Here is a 22661-nt window from a genome sequence, read left to right as displayed (position 1 = left end):
TTTGCTTATAGCGTGATCTTATTGCATTGGTTTCACACTTTTTGGTTGGATTGGTTTAGTTATTTGGCGGGTTGGTTAGCGTGGTTATTTGGGGTGTTAATTCATTGGTTAGTTGGTTATTTGGTGGGTTGGTTGATTTTTACTAATTTATATTTGTTTTTTATATTTTTATCAGTGTCGAGGTTAGTTGCGTTGGTTAAGTTGGTTATTTGGTGGGGTGGATAGCGTTGGTTAGTCCTTATAAAATTCCTATATTTCATAAAGCCGTCAAGTGCGTCACATCAACGACGTCATACCTATTAACGGCATTTTAGTAAGCTACCGTTTAACGGCAGTTTAAGTACAGCCTTTTTTATATTTCAGTTCTATTAGGTTTCATTGGTTTCAATATCTATATTCTATAATGTCTATTATGTTATTGATTTGTAGTGGACATCAATTATTACAAGTAAGCTATATACATACATACATACTGCCATTACTCGCTGACGAGTATTTGACACGCATCAGAAGATGGTCACGCAAGGCGTTTTCTTTCATGAGATTTTCTATGACTGAAAAGCCGGATAGGGATACGTGATGTCATCTGTCTACCGCACTACAGACATTCAAAAATATAATTGCTTTGTTGCCTCTTTACTTTTTGGTTGTCGCTGTTAACTGAGACAATTCTTCTCCATTCCGTTCTATTGTGAGCTGCTTCTTCCCACTCATTCTGCTTGTTAATCCCCTTTAAGTTTTCGTGGAAAATATCCTTGTACCTTTGAGTTGTCCACCCGGCCTCCTCTTACCGTCTACAAGCTCACCGTAAAGCAGAGATTTTGGTACGCGGTTTTCTTGCATTCTGCATACGTGACCAGCCCATCTTAAGTAAACTGTAAGTGTGCGTGACGTGAACAATAAGCGTGCGTGCGTGAGGTGTACTGCGTTTAATATATCATATGCAAAAAAAATACAGAATTTTACGTAGAATATAATAAAAAAATAAAAAATATGGTATTCCTATCAAAAAACATATGTTGATATCCGCAACATTTTTTTGAAGTATACTCTCCAATAATTTTAAAATGTGCTTCTTAACATATAACTTTTCTATTTAACATTTTGTTCTAAAAACGTTAAAAAACGTATTTTATAAAAGACGTCCTGTCTCGAAACAAATGACGGGTTAAAGGGAAAATCAACCAAAAGGAAAAAATCGACGATGAATAAAATACGAAGAACCAAATACCATGTTAAAGATACAAAAATTTATTACTGTATGCGTTATTATTTAACCATCGTTTGTTATATTCAATTACAAATTAATATGTGTTTGGGTTCCTTTCACTATGATCCAACTCTGCTTGTCTCGTGGTAGGCTTGCCTCAAAAAATGGATGGAAGATGTCTCGCTCTCGTTTCGCTCTCGTCTTCTTGTCTCATTCGTGCCTCGCTCTCGTCTCGTCAGGTCTGGACGCACCTTTAGTGAACCTATGGCACTAAAAAGGTTTTTTTATTAAGAAAAATAACTTTAAAATGTAAAATAAAACACTAAATCACCACAATACACCAAATCACTTTTACTTTTACACTGGACGCGCGTTTCGCTAACAATGTTAGCATCATCAGCAGGTGATTATAAACTCGTGTAAAAAATGCGTCCAGTGTAACAGTAAAAGTGCTTTGGTGTATTGTGGTGATTTAGTGTTTTATATTTCTGTGTAACACCAAAGGTTCCAACCCTCAACTGTAATTAAAAATGTAATTTCAAGAAAAAATTAAAAATTTCAAATTTTTTTTGCAAATTATTTTGCAAAAAATACTCAACAATGTTTGACTTGCACCTATTTAAAAGACTTATCAGAATATATTTTCACTCTTTAAATCAAAAATCTTATTTGCTAGCGCCAATATATTTTTCTCAGTGTAGGCATGGAACAACTTTATTGGTGTAGGAACAACAAGGGAAGAAGTAGGGGAAAGGGGTAAGAAACAGCCGAAGTTGAAATTTTAGTGCCTCGATTGTGTCGATTTTATGTCCAAGACAGAACATTGAGTGGTTTGAGGATATTTGAGAAGTTCTGAAAAAGTTCTAATGAAACCAATAAATCACAAAAGGCTGTTTAGTGTTGTAAACAGCTGAAATGTACTACAGTGTCATACTTTTCAGTGAAAACCATCATTACATAGGGTAATTCAAATTTGACTATATAGGGTAATTAAAATTCGAATGGTAGGGCCATTGGGATCTCGTCGAACTATATCGGAGATACGAGGATGATTAAATTAGTGTATTAATGTGCCTAATAATATTCTGTTTAGAAACATTTGAAATTCCAAGCACTTCCGGGGGGATATTAAAGAAAAAACGAAAATTGAAGATTTAGATTTTTTTTTCTGACGTTATTTGACAAGGTATACCAAAAATAAAAACACATATACATTGGCACTTTTTCCGAGCTACACCACAGTATTTTCAGATTTGTCATCCGACGTTTTGTCTTTTAACCACTATCATCAACTTTATTTTTTTATAGGCGCCATATTAGATTTTTACACATCTAAATAGATAACGCGATCACTGCCATTCTAACGATCTACAATAAACGTCAAAAATTTTTAAAAACAGTTTTTTCAATAGGCGGATTTAGCCCACGGCCACACAGAAAGCGTGTTTAACGTTTTGCGTTTTTTGCATCTCAAGCGCGTTTTGCGATTTTACCGTTTTAAGCTCTTTTTTCGATTTGTGTCTATTAAAAACACGCAAAAAGCGCGGCAGGTCTGCAGTTTCTATCAAGATGTCAATTAGTAACGTCACAAGCTCGTGGATTCCCGGCCCGTCCAACAATCAATCCTGTGAGGAAGAGGTAGGCGAAATCGGCGCCGTTAGCGTTGAAGAGACGAAGATAAAAGATGCTGGGATTGAATTGTCGACGGGCCGGGGCATATATCCGGAGACAAACACAATCTACTGCTAGTGCCAGTGGTGTGTGTAAAAATAATAATTAATATTTGCCATTTATTTTAGGAATTTTAGTTTATATGTGTATAGTTTTTTTATGTTGTAGTGTTGTGGTTAGTACTTGTTATAATTATAATATAATATAATAAATAATTATATATTAGTATAGTAAATATTTCTGGTTGTTAATGCAATTTTAGGACATGATTATTTATGAAATATTTTGGAGTGAAACTTCTTTACGCGCGCTGGGAGTAAAAATTCAAGGCTGTGACATACGAGCTAGTGAGACGTCCCTGACACACGAGCTCGTTGTAACGAAACGTGTTAACGGCTTAGAAATACGTAGTCACACGACGTGTATTTGTGAGCAGTCCACGTGTTTATCAAAAATATTAATATTTTAATACAAATTTTGTAAAAGTGAATCAAATTATTGCGTGTAAAAAAACATTCGTTACACGTAAAATACTATTTTTATTATTTTACGCGAATAAAACTGTCACACGTAAAAAACTATTTTTTACGCGTATAAAACTGTTTGTTACTGTAAGAAAACTATTTTTTTTCGCATATAAAACTATTTGTTATTGGTAGAAAACTACTTTTTACGCGTATAAAATTATTTGTTACGTGTAAAAATATATTTGTTACAGGTAAAAAACTAATTTTTACGCGCCAAAAACTTATTGTTTCCTGTAAAAAAAAATTTACCCAAAAAAATATTTTTTACGTGTAAAAAACTATTTGTTACACGTAAAAAAATATTTTTTACGCGTCAAAAACTTATTGTTTCTGGTAAAAAAACATTTTGTTACGCAAAAAAATATATTTTTTACGTGTAAAAAACTATTTGTTACACGTAAAAAACTAATTTTTACGCGTCAAAAACTTATTGTTTCTAGGAAAAAACTCTTTTACCCAAAAAAATATTTTTTACGTGTAAAAAAACTATTTGTTACACGTAAAAAACTATTTTTTACGCGTCAAAAACTATTTGTTTCCGTTAAAAACAACCTTTTTTACGCAGACTTTTTACGCATAAAAAGCTATTTTTTACGCGTAATAAAATATTCCTTTAATTTATTACTTTTTCAACATTTCAAACTACACTTTTTCAAACATTTATTTGATTCAAATTTTTGAATTTAATAGAATCTTCCTAAACAATAGATGTTCTTTATAAAAATATTTTTAGATAATACCCTATAATGAAAAAAAATGCATAGTATTTAATTTATTTTTATTGTATTATTAAATATAACCTCCGCCTATGACGGGGTCTCATCTTAGAAAACGCTAAAGACGCTACAGAAAACAAACTTTGTTTTCATTTGCGTTTTTTGCGAGACACGCCGAACGCTACACGCTTTTGGTGTGGCCACTCTTACATAATCCTGTTATTTTGTTTTAGTTGCTAAAGACGCCTCACGCTAAAAACGCAAAAAATGCTTTCTGTCTGGCCGTGGGCTTTTAGTTTTGTTTGAAAGAAAAACGCATGTCAAAACTTTATTACAAATTAGAAAGAAACAGCCCAAGAACCTCAGAAATACATTTGCAAATGTATCTAGAGAGAAAACAACAAGACAAAATATTATTTGAAAAGCTGGATAAACGTTTAGTAAAGTTTTGCGCACTTCATAAACCAGAAGAGATATACAGGGTGTTTCAAAAAACTTATGCCATCTCTCGTGAAGAGATTTCTCACGTAAAAATAAGATTTATTGTTTATATCAACATATGTCCTATTCTGCTTTGTTTCGTAGCTACAGAATGTTAAAATCTTAATAATCTTTCAATTTGTTATATGTAATTTTCTTCCAAGTGCTTTTAGTGATTCGAATGAAATTTTGAGAGTAAAAGTTACTCTAAGTATTACATATTTAAAAAAAAAACATGTGTACCACTGACTTTTTTCTTTTGATATCAAAGTTGTGTAGGCCGTTTAATGCCATTTAAAAGTTATCTCTTGATACTTTGACGAATTTGGCCTCTTTGATTAGATAAACGCAATTTTATTAATCACAATTAATAAAGTTAAAATAAAAATAAAGATACAAATAATAAATTATATAAAAAATGTCTATACCTATGTGGCGGATTCATCTATCCAAAAAAATCCTTATGGGTTTTTTGCCACTGCACTGCAAGAAAAATCTACAAAATAAAATAATACAATATATACAACTTACAATTCCATATATACGAGGCGTTTCGGAAAAAATAAGAAGGATAGGAAAACAATATAACATACAAACATCTTTCAAAACACAAAATACACTTAGATCAATTTTATCACATACTAAACCAATGAATACAGAACAACAAACAAAAAATGTAATATACCATAGATTTTACATTGGTGAAACATCTAGACCCTTAAATGTTAGAATTAAAGAACATAAAGATTATTTAAGAAAGGGAGATTTTCACAAATCTAAGATTTGTCAGCATTCATGGGACACAGGGCACAGAATAAATTTTAATAACTCCAAAATTATAATGAAAGAAGCGATAGCTTCTAAAAGAAAAATAAAAGAGGCTTTTTTAATTCAATCTAATAAAAATAAATGTATTGCTCATGCATCTGTAGATGTTAGTAATGTATGGCAATCGCTTCTTTGATTTTAACGAACATTACATAAATAAACATAACATAGGTGAAATTTAAAAATAATCATACAGAAAGTTTGGGCTTTTTAGTTTAACCTTATTAAGTAATTATCAGGTAGTAATTGTTAATTTTGAAGTTTAACTTAATATAATGTCATTTTAACAGAACGTCAACGATTTCTTGTAGACGTATCTGTTTTAAAAAGTAAAGTGTTCTCGAATAGTTCAATTTAAATATTTTAAATAGTTTTTTTCTTGATTCTTTATATTTTTTTTTGCTTCCCACGACGGAAAGAGAAAACTTTCCGAAACGTTAAGCATTTTTTTCTTTGTTAGACAAATTTTTATGACTGTAAACACAACTTCTGACAAGCAGCGTCCGTTTTGGTATAACGCAGAAGTGTTTACAAAAAATAACTATTTTATTTTGTAGATTTTTCTTGCAGTGCAGTGGCGAAAAACCCATAGGGATTTTTTTGGATAAATAAACTATATATTTTACCTAATTTATTATTAAATATTATTACTATTAACACAGCTATTAGTTATTATTACTATTAATTCAACCTACAGCAATTTAAATAAAAAAGTAATGGTATTAAGATAGTTACAAAAAAAATAATAATTTTAAATACTTTTAACATCCTGTAACTAGTGTGTGTGGTAAAACTATGCATCTCCATTAATTTTACTTATATGTTTATGGAAACTTTTTTCTATATTTTTTGATGAGGAATTAATGAGTACTTATTTAAAACTTTCGCAAGTTAATAATATTAAATTTTGCTACTCTACAAAATATCACGGGACAACTTTTAATCGGCACTAAACTGCTTACACTATTTCGATGACAAGAGAAAAAAAGTCAGTGGCTTACATGCCTTTTTTAGAAAAATCTTGTGATAACCCATATGCATGTCCCTGGTGAATATGTCGACACGTTTTTAGCTTTAAAATATGTGGCATTTATAGTAACTTTTACCCTTAAAATTTCATTCGAAATGCTAAAAGTACTTAGAAGAAAATTATAATAAATCGAAAAAATATTAAGACTTTAACATCCTGTAGCTACGAAACAATGCAGAATCGGAATGTTTATATGAAAATAAATCTTATTTTTACTTGAGGAATCGCCCCACGAGAGATGACACATGTTTTTGAAATACCCTGTATGCAAACTAGAATAGACAAAATAGAAGAATAATCCCTTAATTTATGCTAAAATTATATTTTGTTATACATCTGACTGAAACTTTGTGTAAGTTAAAATAAATAAAGATACTGGAAGTCCGAAATTATTTTAGTTTTTAATAAATATTCAATTGTGTCGCCATTAACAAACCAAGATCTATTATTCACTCGGACTACGTTTTTATTTGCATCAAATAAATTTTTACTCTATGATTATTAAAATATATGTATATAATTTAAAGAGTAGGCCTCACATAATTATACAGGGTAAGTCTTAAATAAGTACAAATATTTTCAGGGCTCGTAGATCTCGATAAAAAAACATATTTTCTCTTTACCGTTTTTTAAATAGGGTTTTTTAAAAACATTTTTTTTCAAAAAATTCCTAATTTTCAATTTTTTTGCGAAAAAACCTCATAATCAGGTTTCAGGGATCGAAATTTGGTACCCCTAAAAATATTTGTACTTATTTAAGACTCACCCTGTATAAAATGTTAATTTAATCAAAAGGCTAAATTTAAATGTTTGTTTTTCTGTAAATTATAGGTAACAAACACAAACAATTCTAACCGACTAACACGATTTATACGCTAATGAGAAAAAGAACAGGCAACACAGCGATGTAGATTAGATAATCAAAAACACAAATAGGCTTAGTCCCCAGGGATTTAGGTAATTTTTCTGGGATTTCGTCGTCGGCTTTCAATATGCAAATGAATTATCTCGGTAAACCAACCAACTGAAATTAGTACCAGCTTTTATTTTTGTTCTTGTTCTTAATTTAGTTTGTTTTCTGTTTGTTCTTTATTTAAGGTTATTAAAGTTTATTGGACATAAATGATAACCAGCCGGCGGATAGAGGAATTTATTTTAGTGTGTAGGGGGCACAAAGTAATGTAGTTTAGAATTAAGGCACCATTTTTAACCCAAAAGCCTAATATTTAACCCAATTTATAGATTCTAGGGTGATAACAAACATAATAAGGTAATGATAAAGTTATAAATAATATAATAAATTATACGAATCTCAATGCTCAACATTGGCATCTCAAAATTCGGTTATTCCAAGTTTCGCACGGCCTCCTAAAGTGATTTAATAATAAAGAAATATGCCTAATGAACAGAAAAATGCTTAACGTTTCGGGAAGTATATCTCTTCCCGTCGTCAAAAGCAAATCACACAAAGAACAAAGAAAATAATTATTTAAAATATCTAAATACAACTATTAGTTTTTTTCAAGATATACGTCTATAAAAACCGTCGACGTTCTGTTAAAATAACGTTATATGATGTTAAACTTCAAAATTAACAATTACTACCTAATAACAATTATATTTAATGAGGTAGAACCAAAAATCCTCAAATTTTCTGTTTGGTTATTTTTTAATTTGTTTTTAATTTTTACTTATGTTATATTTATTTATGTTATGTTCATTAAAATTTACGCTTTTAAAGGGAAACACCCCTTTCTGTAGGACGAAAGCTAATATCGGTGCCTGGAGCCAAACTGGAGCTCAATTTTTATCAAAAACATGATGGTGAAAACCGCTCATCGATATCTGTTACCGTTTATGAGTTACGGGGTGTTTATCAAAAATGTGCATTTTTAAAAAATCACTCTAAATTTTTTGCTATAGAGAATGTTGTATTTTTATGAAAAGATTTTCAAAGCACCTTTTTACGTAGAATTTAACGGTTTAAGTATAATTTTTTTAAAATTAATAATTTAAGAGTTATCAACAGAAAAATTGATTTTTTATTTGATACACCCTGTATATTTTTAATTAAATGAAAAGAACTTAAAATTACCTTTCCAAAAATATGGCACACTTGATATTTTGTTATAGTCCCCTTCAAAATATCGAATTTTCAGAAGTTTCAGAAGTAGCTAGATATTCTGTGCTAGTAGGCTTTGGAGAGAACTCAAAAATATATTTTTCCAGCAAGACGAGGCACCGCCTCAGGAAGCTGAAGTTATCAGCAAATTTTTGCATCCAATTTCGAGAATAATTGAATAGATAACCAAGATCCCAGCCGTTGGCCATCAAGGCCGCCGAGGCCGCCGGTCTTAGTGCCTATGGATTTTTATCTTTGCGGAAGAATAAAGGTTCCTATTGTAAATTACCTGTATAATCTAGACAAGAATTAGAAGTACTTAGTTGTTATGCGAGGGTATTTTTCACACCTACTGAGTTAATGAATTCCGCGAGAAATCTTCAAAAACGGTCCCGTCTGTCCGTAACAGAAGATGGTCGATATGTCGAACACCTGTAGCAAAATCTCATGCCTTGGTTTGCTATTGATTTTTATTGTTATTAGATATAGTTCAAATGTGTTGATGTTGTTAAATATAGTTGAAATTGTTATAAAATTATGGATCTCTCATTGCAAACATTATTTTCGTTTTAATCGCTGCTCACAGCTAGAATTCTTTTGCATTACAGCCGGTGCCGTTCAAAGCCTGCTTATACAATTTAGGAATTTTAAAAAAATCTATATGTCAAAGTGGAATCGAGCAAAATATCAAATATGCTATATTTTTGGAAAGGTAATTTTAAATTCTTTTCAATGAATTAAAAATATAGAGGGTGTCACATATAAAAAATCAAATTTTCTGTTGATAATTCTTAAATTATTAATTTTAAAAAAATTATGCTTAAACCACTAAATTCTACGCAAAAAGGTGTTTTTTTCATAAAAATACAGGTGAAAATGTTTTCATAAAAATACAAAATTTTCCATAGAAAGAAAGTTACAGCGATTAATTAAAAATGCACATTTTTGAAAAACACCCTGTAACTCCAAAACGGTAACAGTTATCGATGTGCGGTTTTCAGCATTGTGTTTTTGATGAAAAATTAAGCTCCAGACACCGATATTTGTTTTCTCCTATAGAAAAGGATGTTTCCCTTTAAAAGCATCCAATTTGACCCACCCTGTACATTTATTTTTATTAGACTGTATTAAAAAGACCTCTTTTATTTTTCGTTTAGAGGCTATCGCTTCTTTCAAAATAATTTAATTTTTTTTAAAGGCCATTTTCACAAATCTAAAACAGCTCTACACTATATGGAGAACTCTTTGAAGCAGGTCAACGTCGCGTTTGGTCGCCCAACTTTGTCGCATTTCCGTTTATTTCCAGTTGTCTTGACCCACTTCGATTTGCCTCGACCTACTTTCTATTCTTAAAAGCGCCTGAAAACTACTCATGAGGAGGGCATGGGTTGGGTAGGAGTAGCGTTGGATTTTTTATGGCGTTTCCTGTTGCCTCGTTCAATTTTGTTTCGTTTCGAGCTATTCCCATAACGTGGCGGTATCTGTACCCGAGGCAAAGGACTTTTTTCATAAATCTCAGTGAAACAAGTAAACCCAGACGTTTCTAAAATAGCTGTTGTTACGATGATATTTCGTTAATTACATCTGTTTTATGTTTATATAATATATTCCACAAGATTAATATTTGAACACGCCTTTATAATAAGTAGAGTAAATATTTAAGAACAAAATTTTTCACTCAATCTGCAGGAATATAATTACAATATATGTTTATTATTTAATTTTATTATAATGAATTAGTGTATAACCTGAGAAGAATAGTCAATTTAATGTACCATCGGGAACCTTTTTCTAAATGCACTGTTTTTAATTTTTCATATCAGTTTAATATAACTCTAAGTAACTAGAGAATAAGAGTATATTACATTACACTCAATTACAAATTAATGATATTTCATACTACATGTTTACTTATTTTTCTGAAGCCACCACAACGTTTGACCTTGATTGCTTTGTGCTATTTCACAAAATAGTACGATAAATATAAGCCCGTGTTAAAAAGATTATTACCCACGTTTCCTGAAATAGATCGAGCCGCGTCGTGATTGGCTGTTTGTTTATTATATTGTTAACCCAGATTAACAATAAAAAACAAATAACCAATCACGGCGCGTCTCGATCTATTTCAGAAAACGTGGGAACTAACTTTTATAACACGGGCTTATATTTGAATTTACTTCTGAAAGTATTTCCAGAAAAGCTTTGAGAAATGTTTCACGAAATATTTTGTAAAACATTTCGGTGATAGTGCAGATCTAAGATTTCTCAGCATTCATGGGACACAGGGCACAGAGTAGATTTTAACAATGCAAAAATGATTATGAAAGAAGCGACAGCCTCTAAACAAAAAATAAAAGACGTTTTTTTGATACAGTCTAATAAAAATAAATGTATTGATCAGGCATTTGTAGAGGTTAGAAATGTACGGCAACAAAAAATAACTATTTTATGTTGTAGATTTTCTTAAACAGCGTACACACTATGCCGGAAACAACCCGAAACATGTCAAGGTCGCATTTCGACCAACTTTGTACGCATTTCGATTTATTTCCAGTTATCTTGATCCACTTTGCTTTGCCTCGACCAACTTTCGATTCTTAAAAGCGCCTGAAAACGATTCACGAGAATAGCGAGAAGGGATTTTTGTTTGGCTGTACTTAAACTGCCGTTAAACGGTAGCCTACTGAAATGCCGTTAGAAATGCTAATAGGTATGACGTCGTTGATGTGACGGCTTTTTAATGCTTTGGTTAAAATGCCGTCGAACGGTCGCGTACTAAAATGCCGTTAATCGTTAATGCAGAGTAGGCTACTGATTAATACTAAATAATTTGTAATGTAATGTCGTCCAAAATCCGTCATGGCTTATTCTGAATAAAATTAACTTGGAACGGTGTATATGTAGGTAGACGTATATGTTGCCGTTGTAGGTTTGAAAATATATTTGCGATAAAATGTAATATATGACATTGGTTTTTTAGGTTTTTATTGCAAATTATAAACTGACAATTTAAAAATCATACTACGTCAACTTAAAAATAATAATGCTACAGATAGCATTCTCTGCAAAACCACAGTTTTGATTTAGGTCGCTTAGTCAATCCTGCACAACGGATATGTCTACAATCCTGCACAACGGATATCTCTACTGCAACAAAGTGACATATGATTTTTCTGCGTGTCTTCACTGCACACAGAACAAAACCAACTTTGTTGAAGTCGTTTCTGCTCAACTAGATTGGTTATTTTTTCAAAGGCTTTCTCGGTGCAAAAACTTCTAAAAATTGTAATTTACATTATTAGTTATTAATTTGGTAATTATTAGGTATCGCTAGACTTACCTTATCATGTGGATATCAACAGCCTCATTAAGAACGGCATGTGATATTTCTTCAGGGAGCATTTTAAGGTCTACAGTTTCAAGAAATTTCCCATTTGTGATGTCTCTAACGATGTTACGATTCTTAACGAAGCAATTCAGGATTACATTTTGTTTTTCATGATAGGATTGTTTAGCAAATGCTACAGTGCATCTTTTCTTTTTCTTTGGTAGTCCTATGACTGTTAAGTCCTGTCTTTTTGGACGTCCTCGTTTTTTTATTGAAATAGGCATCTTAATTGTTGTCAAAGCGAAATCATTGACTTCAACTATTTGATGGGACTGGTTGTTGTCGTCATTTAAAACTGAATCACTAATATAGGAAAGTTGGTGCGCTTCATCTCGTGTCATTTCCTCCTCTATAACCAGCTCGTTACAAAACTCAGGTGCTTCCACAGGTGACTGACCAAGAGTTCATGTATTTCTATTATCTAATATGAGCGCTTCACTCATATTGTTTCTGTCTTGAAGGTCGGTCTCGTCACAAACCTCAGAGTGTTCCACAGAAGACTGATTTTTACTTTCAAATACTACTGCATCATCATAATGTATATGTAGCATCTACTGCAAGAAATTCTGGAAAAGTCTTCATTGTACTTTTCATGGTTGGATTTTGAATGAAAAGTCCTCTGAAATTATTGTCTTCGTCTCGCAAAACAGCTACATTGGCACCTGAAAACAGAGTAGTTATTGGGACTAATAATACGATAATAAAATATTTTAGTTTACCGTATTTAGCTTTAAGTATATTTAAGCAGCCATCTAAGTTTTCTTTTCTTGATTGATCGGATATCTTCATATTTGTTAAATCTTGTAAAGTAACAATTTTACCAGTACTTTCTTGAACTTTTTGCTGTATCATTTTTCTATTGGCCTTCATATTCAAATAATCCTTGACGCTTTCCTTCATGTTACTGGAAAGTTTTCTTTGGCTAGGGTTATATGCATGTAGAACCTACAAAATATATCTTTTATGAATAAAATACTGTTCAAGCAAGAATTCTAAAAGCATACTATATGTCAACTAATCTGTAAACTTACCTTCGAAGTGACATGATTGTGCTTCATTTGAAGCATAATTTGAACCGATGTTACCTCGAGTGCTTTTCCATCAGACGATGCTTTGAATCTTACATGTACTGGGCAATCTTCTTTAAATGTCTAAGACTGTCGATTTTTTTCCCACCGCCCTTAAACTTCTTTCCACCGTGATTACATGCATATAGAAGTTGATAATAAATCAAAGAGCTTTCTATTGGTCTCACAATTTTACTGCTTGCAATCGTACGGGCATCTCGTTTCCAAAATGTTGTGTACGTATTTTCACCAAGTTCCTCAATCGCTTTCTTTGCGTCAGCGAATGAGCTGAACCTATCCCCAATTTTCAGCATGCTAATTTCAGTCATGAAAAATAATTAGGTACCTAACTAACCTAAAAATGTTTATAGATAAATTAACAATAAGAAAACACTAACTGAAACACTTACTCCATCCTGAACCGATAATATCCAGATGTACACCTTAATTAAAATCAACTTATAGCACTTAGCACAAATTGTTACTACAATAATAGTGCAAACGCGACGAAAAAACATACCAAAAGGGCAACGGAAAACGGAACACAAATTGCTTAACGGCATTTTAGTACGCGACCGTTCGACGGCATTTTAACCAAAGCATTAAAAAGCCGTCAAGTGCATCACATCAGCGACGTCATATCTATTAACGGCATTTCAGTAGGCTACCGTTTAACGGTAGTTTTTAAGTACCGCGTTTTTGTTTGGTGTTTTTTGTCGCATCGTTCAATTTTGTTTTGTTTTGAGCTATTTCTAAAACGTGGCGGTATCTGTATGGGAGGCAAAGGATTTTTTTTCATAAATCTCAGTGAAATAAGTGATCTTAGACGTTTTTAAAATAGCTGTTGCTAGGATGATATTTCGTTAATTACATCTCATTTTATGTTATATTGATATATATTCCACATTCCACAGAATTAATATTTCAACACGCGTTTATTATATGTATAGTAGATATTTAGGAACAAAACTTTTCACTTAAACTGCAGAAATATAATTACAATATTTTTATGATTTAATTTTATTATAATGAATTAGTATATAAAATTGTATATGATATGTTCGTTTACGGCCTTAATTGGTTAATATAAGAGTAGTATTGCTTGATGAGTAATACTGGTAACATTATCAATATTATCCGCTTGGAAAAATTATTATTATTATATTAAAGTATGGTCCACGGACATTATTTAAAAGCAATGTTCTTTTATTGTTCTTAAGAGAAATCTGTAAACGATACTTTTATTAGCACCCAGCATAGTTTGATATACATCCATTCAACTAGTATTGATTATGCAGGGATTTAAACAATTAAAACTAGAAAAACAAAACCAAATTAGTAAATTAAACTTTGCTACAGACTGCAGTTTGAATGTTACTTACTTAAATGTTAACTGTTACTAGAAATAATAAATAATTAGACGATTTTTTAAATAATTTTGTGTATATTTTGTTCATGAGGCGCAATACCGTGAATTATAAGCCGATAAATGGTAGACCGCTAGTTAGTAACTGTTTTATTTTTTTACTATATTGTAATTAAAAATATTAGCCAATGATTAAAACTAAATATTCTTGTGTGAATTTCGATTAGTGAATAAGGATTAGCCAATTTAATTTACTATCGGTAACTGTTTTCATATAAGTTTTTCCATGTTTACTTATTTTTCTGAAGTCAAAACAACGTTTGACCTTGATTGCCTCGTGCTATTTCACAAAATAGCACGATAAATATAAGCTCGTGTTATAAAAATTAGTTCCCACGTTTCCTGAAATTGATCAAGACCAGCCGTGATTGGTTGTTTGTGTTTTATTGTTAATCTAGACTAACAATATAATAAACAAACCACTACTATTACGTACTATTTCCAGAAATGTTTTGCGAAATGTTTCCCACGAAATATTTCTCTCAGAAATATTTCCTGAAATATTTCCTGAAATATTTCGGGATAGTGTAGCGGCTGTTTTACAATGGCGAAATACACATAAGGCTTTTTTTGAAGAAATGAATCAATTATCACGATTGTTTGAACCGCATTGTGATCCGATTCCATTCTTACGTTCTTTTTTACGACTCGTTCGATTGGTTAGAATTTTATATACCAGTGCTGGTCACAGATTCATTTGTATGAACCGCAATCTGGGCAGTGATCTGATGCAATTCTTACGATCCTTAGTTTTTTGCGTTTTCCGGTTGCACAAAATTAAAGAAAAAATGTGCTCAGATTATTTACGTCAATATAAACAATGAGCAATGGTTGGCCCATTGTTCGAAAGCAGAAACATGGAATCAGCGGGTACAAATCCCCAAATGACAGATATGTTTTAAATCTTCTTTTTTAGAAGGCACCAACCATTTTAGAATCATCGCCATTATCAGAACTTCAATCTATTTTTAACTCGCATTTTTTAGTTGGGTTGGCGGGTAGTTAATTTTAGATTACGGTGGAGCGCTACAAGCAAGAGATATTAGTGGAAAATGGTGAATACCCCAAAAAATTTGCAGTCTCTAATACTGCATGTAATTGTTTTGGTTCACCTTACAAATAATTTGAAATTACCACAAATTGTGATACAGTTAGAAAGAAATGAAAGGAAAAACTAATTTTGATATTCACCCAAATGGTTTAGTATCGTCTAACAATTTTTATTATTGAAAAAAAATTGAAAGAACATTTAAAATTAACACAAGTAAAGTAAACCTAACAAGAATGTATAAAACGGTATAAATACTATCAAAATAAGAGATATAATATTTTTACATCATTAATTTACCTTTATGTGTTACTTTTTCAAGAAACAAGCTATGTTAGTGAGGCAACTGGAAGAAGAGCTAAGAATGAGAATGCGGGGACCCAGTATAGAAATACAACAGCAAATGGAGGCCCTATATCAAGAGAACGACCACTTGCAAAGGGAGATAGCAATTTTAAGAGACACGATTAAGGTAACTAGAGAATAATAAAAAAGGAAGTAAATAAAACATAGGATATAACTGCAAAATAAAAACACTAAATCACCACAATACACCAAAACACTTTTACTTTTACACTGGACGCGCGTTTCGCTAACCATGTTAGCATCATCAGCAGATGATTATAAACTTTTGAATTTTTGAGTTTATAATCATCTGCTGATGATGCTAACATGGTTAGCGAAACGCGCGTCCAGTGTAAAAGTAAAAGTGTTTTGGTGTATTGTGGTGATTTAGTGTTTTTATTTTGCTGTGTAACACCAAAGGTTCCAACCCTCAACTGTAATCTAGGATATAACTATTTTGTTTTTACTGTTGATTTTAATTACTTATATTTGACAAATTTCTTGATACTTCTAAACTTTGAAAGAGATAAACATATTTTTTTTATTTAACAAGTTACCATCCATTTATAAAAGAATTTATTAACCAAGTAGTTAAAAGTAAATAAAATAAAAAATCAATGTGGTGGCGAAATTATTGGTTTAGATGTTTCCATATGTGATAACAAATTAAGAAATATTTATTAATTAGGTTTAATTAAGTAATAAACCAGAGACTACTAGGCTAAAACCAAATCGATTTATTTGATTTTGCCCAACATATACAAGCAAAATGTTTCTTTATTTACTGTTTGTTTATTTTGCTTTGGCTACAGACTTAACATAATCCTTTTTCCAAGATTGGATAACGCTATTAAGAGAGTTACGCGAGCTTTATAAAATCAAAACTAATATGTGTTAAATAAAAAAATATATATCAAATTACTTTAAATTTACTATTTACGCAAGTGGTGTCATTGAAATTAAAAAAAAAATAAACCTAAGGAATTTTGGATTTACTAAAATAGGTAATAAATTACATAATATCATAACATAATATTTATTGAGCCATGAGCCTTGAGCCATTATAAAGAAGAAGAAGCTATTATATACTAAGCTTGAAGCTATTATATACTAAGGGCTGGCAAAAGTTAGTCTTGGGTCGAAACTTCCGTATGTAAGAAGAGTACAATGCGTTTATACAGGGTGAGTCTTAAATAAGTGCCAATATTTTCAGGGCTGGTAGATCTCGATAAAAAAACATATTTTCTCTTTACCATTTTTCAGATAAGTCCAAAATAACCAAATTATTTAACTTTGAAAATTAAAAAAAATTGATTTTTTTTTAAAAAAATTTTGAGAGCCACCGGATTTTTTCTGTATTTGCATCCCTTTTAGTGCCGTAACCATAGAGTAAGCTCCGCGCGCACTGAATAGGTATCATCAAGAGCGAGCGGCACGTAATTTTCAGTTTGCGTTGAAATAAATGTAAGCCCGCGCACCGCATCAGATTGGTGCGCTCGGTGCGCTTCGAGCTATCGGCGTTACTCGCGCCATCAGGCAAAATCAGAGAATGCATGGGAAGGGGCGAATAGTCTACGCCGAGCGATTGTTTATAGTGGAGCGGTTTTACATTAAATATATCCGATGAATTATTAATCGAAAGTGTACGAGACCATATCATACTTAATATGCGGTTTCTGATAAAAATTTCTTACAAGCACGTAACCTATATTGTTTACTACACTTATTCAATAACTGAATTAGAAAACCTTCCGATTAAACCCATTTATTTCTCATCTCGTTTTGATTATCTCACATTATTTTGAAAATCGAATTTAAATATCGTCAAAAAACTTATCATATTATTTAATTTTGGTTTGTTTTGACGTTAGTAATAACAGCTGATAAATATCAGTCATCCAATGTTACTATGTTGATCGCTCCTTAAATGTACAAATAGAGAAAATAATATTTATGTTTGAATAAAATATTTGTATATATATCTACCGTATGATAGAAAAAAACGGCGTCCAGTTGGATGTGAAATGACGATTGATGACATTTCCTATATAAATTTACATATAAAATGGCACCGACCTTCATTTCATGGTCATCGCTGATGCCGTTCCTTTTCGATAATACGGTACTATAAAAACTATTTATATTTTTTATTTTTTCAATTTTCTTTGACTTTTTTATTTATGACTTTAAATTTTTAAAATCTTGGTTTTAAGTCAGTAGTGAATAAAACGAAACTTGTGTTTACATTTTGTTTAATGATTGACGTTTCGACTAATTTTAATTCTATTATAATTATAATAAATAATTCTATTATAATTATAAATTCTGTTTTATTTACTACTGACTTAAAACAAAGATTTTAAAAACTTAAAATAAAAGCTATATATAAATGTTTGTAATGACACTTATTTAGATTAAAAAACTAAAAATAGAAGTTTTATTTGACTATTTTTCATATCTAGCTTTGTTTTTAAAGAACAAATTAAACCCTTTTGAATTATACCAAATTTGTTAAAATCGGTCAAGCTAAGAGTCATGTAGTATATTTTATCCCCATCTTCCACTCTATTTCACTAATTTTATGTGGTTTGTTAAGATCTAAAATAAATATATTAATGTGTGTTTGGTTAAGATCTAAATAATATTAATTTCCATCATAAAGTATAAAATATAAAAAGTTGCATAAAAATATAAATAGTAATAATACTTTATAATTTTTTGAAATGCCGAATGAATTTGACTAAATTTGAATAAACTTCTCCTCGTCTATGCTCAAATTTATGCTGGTGACGTACTCTCGACCGCGGATCGTGCGACTCCAGTGCGCGGCTACAATCGACTTTCCGACCGGTCGTGTCGGTCGCGCCGCTCGCTCTCGCCGATACCTATTCAGTGCGCGCGGAGCTTAAAGCCGTAACTATGGTAATAGCAGAGATTAAGAAATTATACCGTGGGAAAATTTGCGGTGAACAGGCAGTCCTAAAAAGTTTTCGAAAAATATACAGGGAAATTTAAAAGAAAATGCAAGATTTTCAACATCTTTTTTTTGCGAAAAAAAACTCATAGACGTGTTCCTGGGGTCAAAATATACCACCCCTGAAAATATTTGCACTTATTTAAGACTCACCCTGTATAATGTACTGAACAAAGAGAGAACAGTAAACACGTTGCCAAACGTACGAAATAAACCGAGAAATTGCGCACATTGCTAAGAGACGTGGAAAGGGATATAGCAGATTTGTCACTCAATCAGAACCCCTGTCAGTACTTCTACAAAGTTCTAGGGAAAGGTGTTCATCATGCGTTCAGCTTCACGATTTAATTACGTCTGGCGATACTTTATTTGTTTATTTATAAAAGAGTCGTTGTAATTTTCCCCAGAGCTTGAAAATTTTTAAGTTAGAAACACTACTTGTTTTTTTGGTAAAAATAAGTAGAATTGAGTTGGTGTTCGACAGTGGTCGCGCTATTAGAACTCTGAATTCAAAATGAATCGATATCAAAATCTATTAAATAATTTGGTTTTTAAAAGGTTTGCATATTATGCTTAATACACATGCCAAATTTGAGCAATTTTGAACATCTATTTTCATATTAAAACTGAACAGGTCATAACAGATTAGTTCTGGTTTTTCCTGTTACTGATTCTTAACCATCGTAGAACTTTACAGCGCATGCGCAGTTCAAGGACGGTTCAGAATCGATTCTGAAAAAAACGCAAAGTAACCTAATACAAATCCAGACAAATGTTAACATGTCTTAAGTTGTCAACTTATGATTTTGGGATTGTCAATTTTAATTAAACATTTTTAACATTTGTTAAAAAAAATGTTTTTTGATAAATTTGTTTTTCTTTAAAAGACATGTAGAATTTTTACAGATTCGTAATATCCTTTAAAAGCATGTTACTGTTACATATTCTTACAGAACATCATATATTAGCACTTTGTTATCTTATAATAGACGTGGATTGACCTAATCTAAGCATAAAAATTTAATAAATCTTCTTTGTAAGCATAAAGATTAAGAGAAAATTTAAGGGAAATGTATTTATAACATCCCAAGCCAGGCCATTTAACTTTTTCTATTGACAGTTGATCGATATAGCCTTCACATACAATTTGCAATGTTGTCAATCAAATTGTTTTATATGATTTTCTTCTGAATAAGGTTGAAGTTGTCGTAATATAGCCCTAGCAATCAAAATACGCTCTAAGAGTGTTTTTATTATTTCGGTTTCACTTTTTTTTCGGTTTTTCTCTTTTTTAATACGAATTTGGTGGCTTTGGTTCAACGTTTTCTTGTTGTGATTCTGTTTATTTTTTTTGTGAGTTTGGCAACTCTAAGCGTAACGTTGTATTTTACTCGCTTTACGAACGTTATAATAGGGAATTTCCGCATTGAAATGTAGTGAACATTTCGAAATTTCAATTAATTTTTTTCGTAGAAAACGTGGTTCATTTACATTATTTTTTAACATTTTTTCTTAAACTATTCAATAGACTATGGGGTTCATTGTAAAAATTAAAAAAGCTCTAATTCATGGGGACCTGTTCGTCACAAGATTCACGGATTTGTCCGTTCTCGATTTCTATATTTAGGAATTTTTGATATAAGAAATATATCGTGGCAACTACAACAATGCCGAAGACCTGGAAAATGCTATCCGGCAAGCTATTGGCAAACCCATCCCGTTATAATAAATCCCGTTATAAAAAAAAAGAAGAAATACCTGTTCAGAGTGGTAACAGTTTAAAAGAAAAATATTTCACTCCCAAATAAAAATTTAATATGTGTATGACTATTTTAGTAAATACCATTTTGATTTTTTTGTTATCTATCACGGCCTACTAATAAAACAATTTTGTCAGTTTTCACCTTCTCGACACCGTTCACAATAACAGAGATACGGGGATACTGTCCCAAATTGCAAAATTTTCGAAAAGACCCTCTAGCTCAGAAACGTAGAGGGCTATGAAAATTTTGTTTATAGCATCTTCCTTTAACAAACAAGGGGGAAATGTTTGTGCAAACTGCATCCTCCTATCTTTACTAATAACGGAGATACCGTATGATTTCAACCAAAATAGGACGTCTGTACATATCGACGGCGTCACGACAAAAGGGCGTAAGCGCCATTCGTCATTTTTTTCAGAAGACGAAAAAAAACGTCTAAAATCTATATTTTTTATTTTTTTTGTGAATTATTTTTTGCTACAGTATTATATGGCACATTTTTCAAGAATTTTTTGCTTATAAAATATTAAACTGTTAATTAATTATTTTAATATTTGGCGCTTAAGCTTTTCTTTCTATAGGCTCGATTGGCGTTTACGTCTTTTTGAAAGACGTTTAAGACTTTTGTGTCTTATTATTCTATAGTCATTTTTTGTCGTTAAGGTGCACTTACGCCTTTTGAGTTTTACAAATAAAATTAAAAATGTCGCTTGGATTTTTTAATTTTTTTAATAGAAACACAGTACAAAATACTCAAACTGATACTTGCAATATTTTCAAACTCATTAGGGTTGAAATAATAACTGGAAAATTAAATTTAACTAATATTCTGAACAAAACACGGGTAAACTCGATCCGTATTCCTCGTTGGTGGCAAAAGGTGGTGCTTCTAAACGTGCTGCTCTCAACCTCAACCTCTTGATTTCCACATTTTAATGCCAAATCTCTGATTTTCTTCCCGCGGGAAAATTAATATTGTATACAATTTAGATATTTGACAATTTTTTGAAATCTGATGGCGCTTAGGCAAACCAAATAAATTAATACGAAAAGGCGTAACCGACAATAACAAATAAATGTCGGTGTTTACTATTTGAATTAGATTGAAGCACAAAAAACAATCTAGGCTACCAAATATGAATAAGACCTATCTTATTAATAAGTTTTTCTACGTACCTTTGAATGGAAAATGGTATTTTTTCAACCCAGGCGTAAGCGAGCTTCCAACACGTGTGAACGGTGCAGCGGTTACTGATTTTCGCGTCGAGTCTGCTTTGGAGGGATATTGGCGGTTAGAAACTAACACTGTCTTTTTTTTCACGTTCACGTTAAAAAATTTTGCCGGTTATGCCGTTTCATAGATAGGTGCGCATTTATTAGTATTACATTTTAGAACCATAATCTCATTTTCGTTATTTTGGCGCTTACGCTCTTTTGTCGTGACGCCGTCGATAAATTTATTTGTTGCTGTTTGTTTCTGTAGAATAAATCAAATTATATATTATACAGGGTTGTTCACCACATACGATGCGGAGTATTGTAGCTAAACGATTAGATTTTTGCAAATTGTAAGTTCTGGGTTCGTTGAAGGACTATTAGAGCTACAATTTAAAAATATTTTTACAAGATACAAAGTGTCTCAAATAAATAAAAAATATTAAAATTGCAATTTTTTAAATGGAACACCATGTATTATATATTATAACATTTTTAAAAAATGTCTATACCTATGTGGCGGATTCATCTCTCCAAAAAATCCTTTATGGGTATTTCGCCACTGCACTGCAAGAAAAATCTACGAAATAAAATAGTTATTTTTTGTACACACTTCTGCGTTAAACCTAAACGGACACTGCTTAAAAAAACTTTCTGCTTTCCGAAACGTTAAGCATTTTTTTCTTTGTTAGGCAAATTTTTATTACTGTAAACATAACTTCTGACAAGCAGTGTCCGTTTAGGTTTAACGCAGAAGTGTTTACAAAAAATAACAATTTTATTTTGTAGATTTTTCTTGCAGTGCAGTGGCGAAATACTCATAAAGGATTTTTTTGGAGAGATAACATTTC

At 31.4% G+C, this 22661-nt stretch overlaps 1 protein-coding gene and 1 long non-coding RNA gene across 2 annotated transcripts in view; one reads left to right on the top strand and one right to left on the bottom strand.

The window, feature by feature from the left end:
• Positions 1-22661, top strand: part of LOC115874809 (ELKS/Rab6-interacting/CAST family member 1-like) — a 120245-nt gene that overhangs the window by 22945 nt on the left and 74639 nt on the right. The window contains 1 exon segment of the mRNA XM_030890108.1: positions 15836-15985. Coding sequence (XP_030745968.1) covers positions 15836-15985 — 150 coding nt within the window.
• On the bottom strand, positions 12595-12897 carry LOC115874810. The gene is made up of 2 exons (XR_004048908.1): positions 12794-12897; positions 12595-12634 (listed from the first exon to the last, which is right to left on the bottom strand). It is a non-coding gene; the product is annotated as an uncharacterized LOC115874810 (long non-coding RNA).

Source organism: Sitophilus oryzae, unplaced genomic scaffold (assembly GCF_002938485.1).
Source record: "Sitophilus oryzae breed Bouriz unplaced genomic scaffold, Soryzae_2.0 scaffold_1297_pilon_pilon, whole genome shotgun sequence".
In the NCBI taxonomy this organism is placed as follows: domain Eukaryota; kingdom Metazoa; phylum Arthropoda; class Insecta; order Coleoptera; family Curculionidae; genus Sitophilus; species Sitophilus oryzae.
The sequence above is the reverse complement of the archived record's forward strand: the minus strand, read 5'-3'. Positions and strand labels throughout refer to the sequence as shown.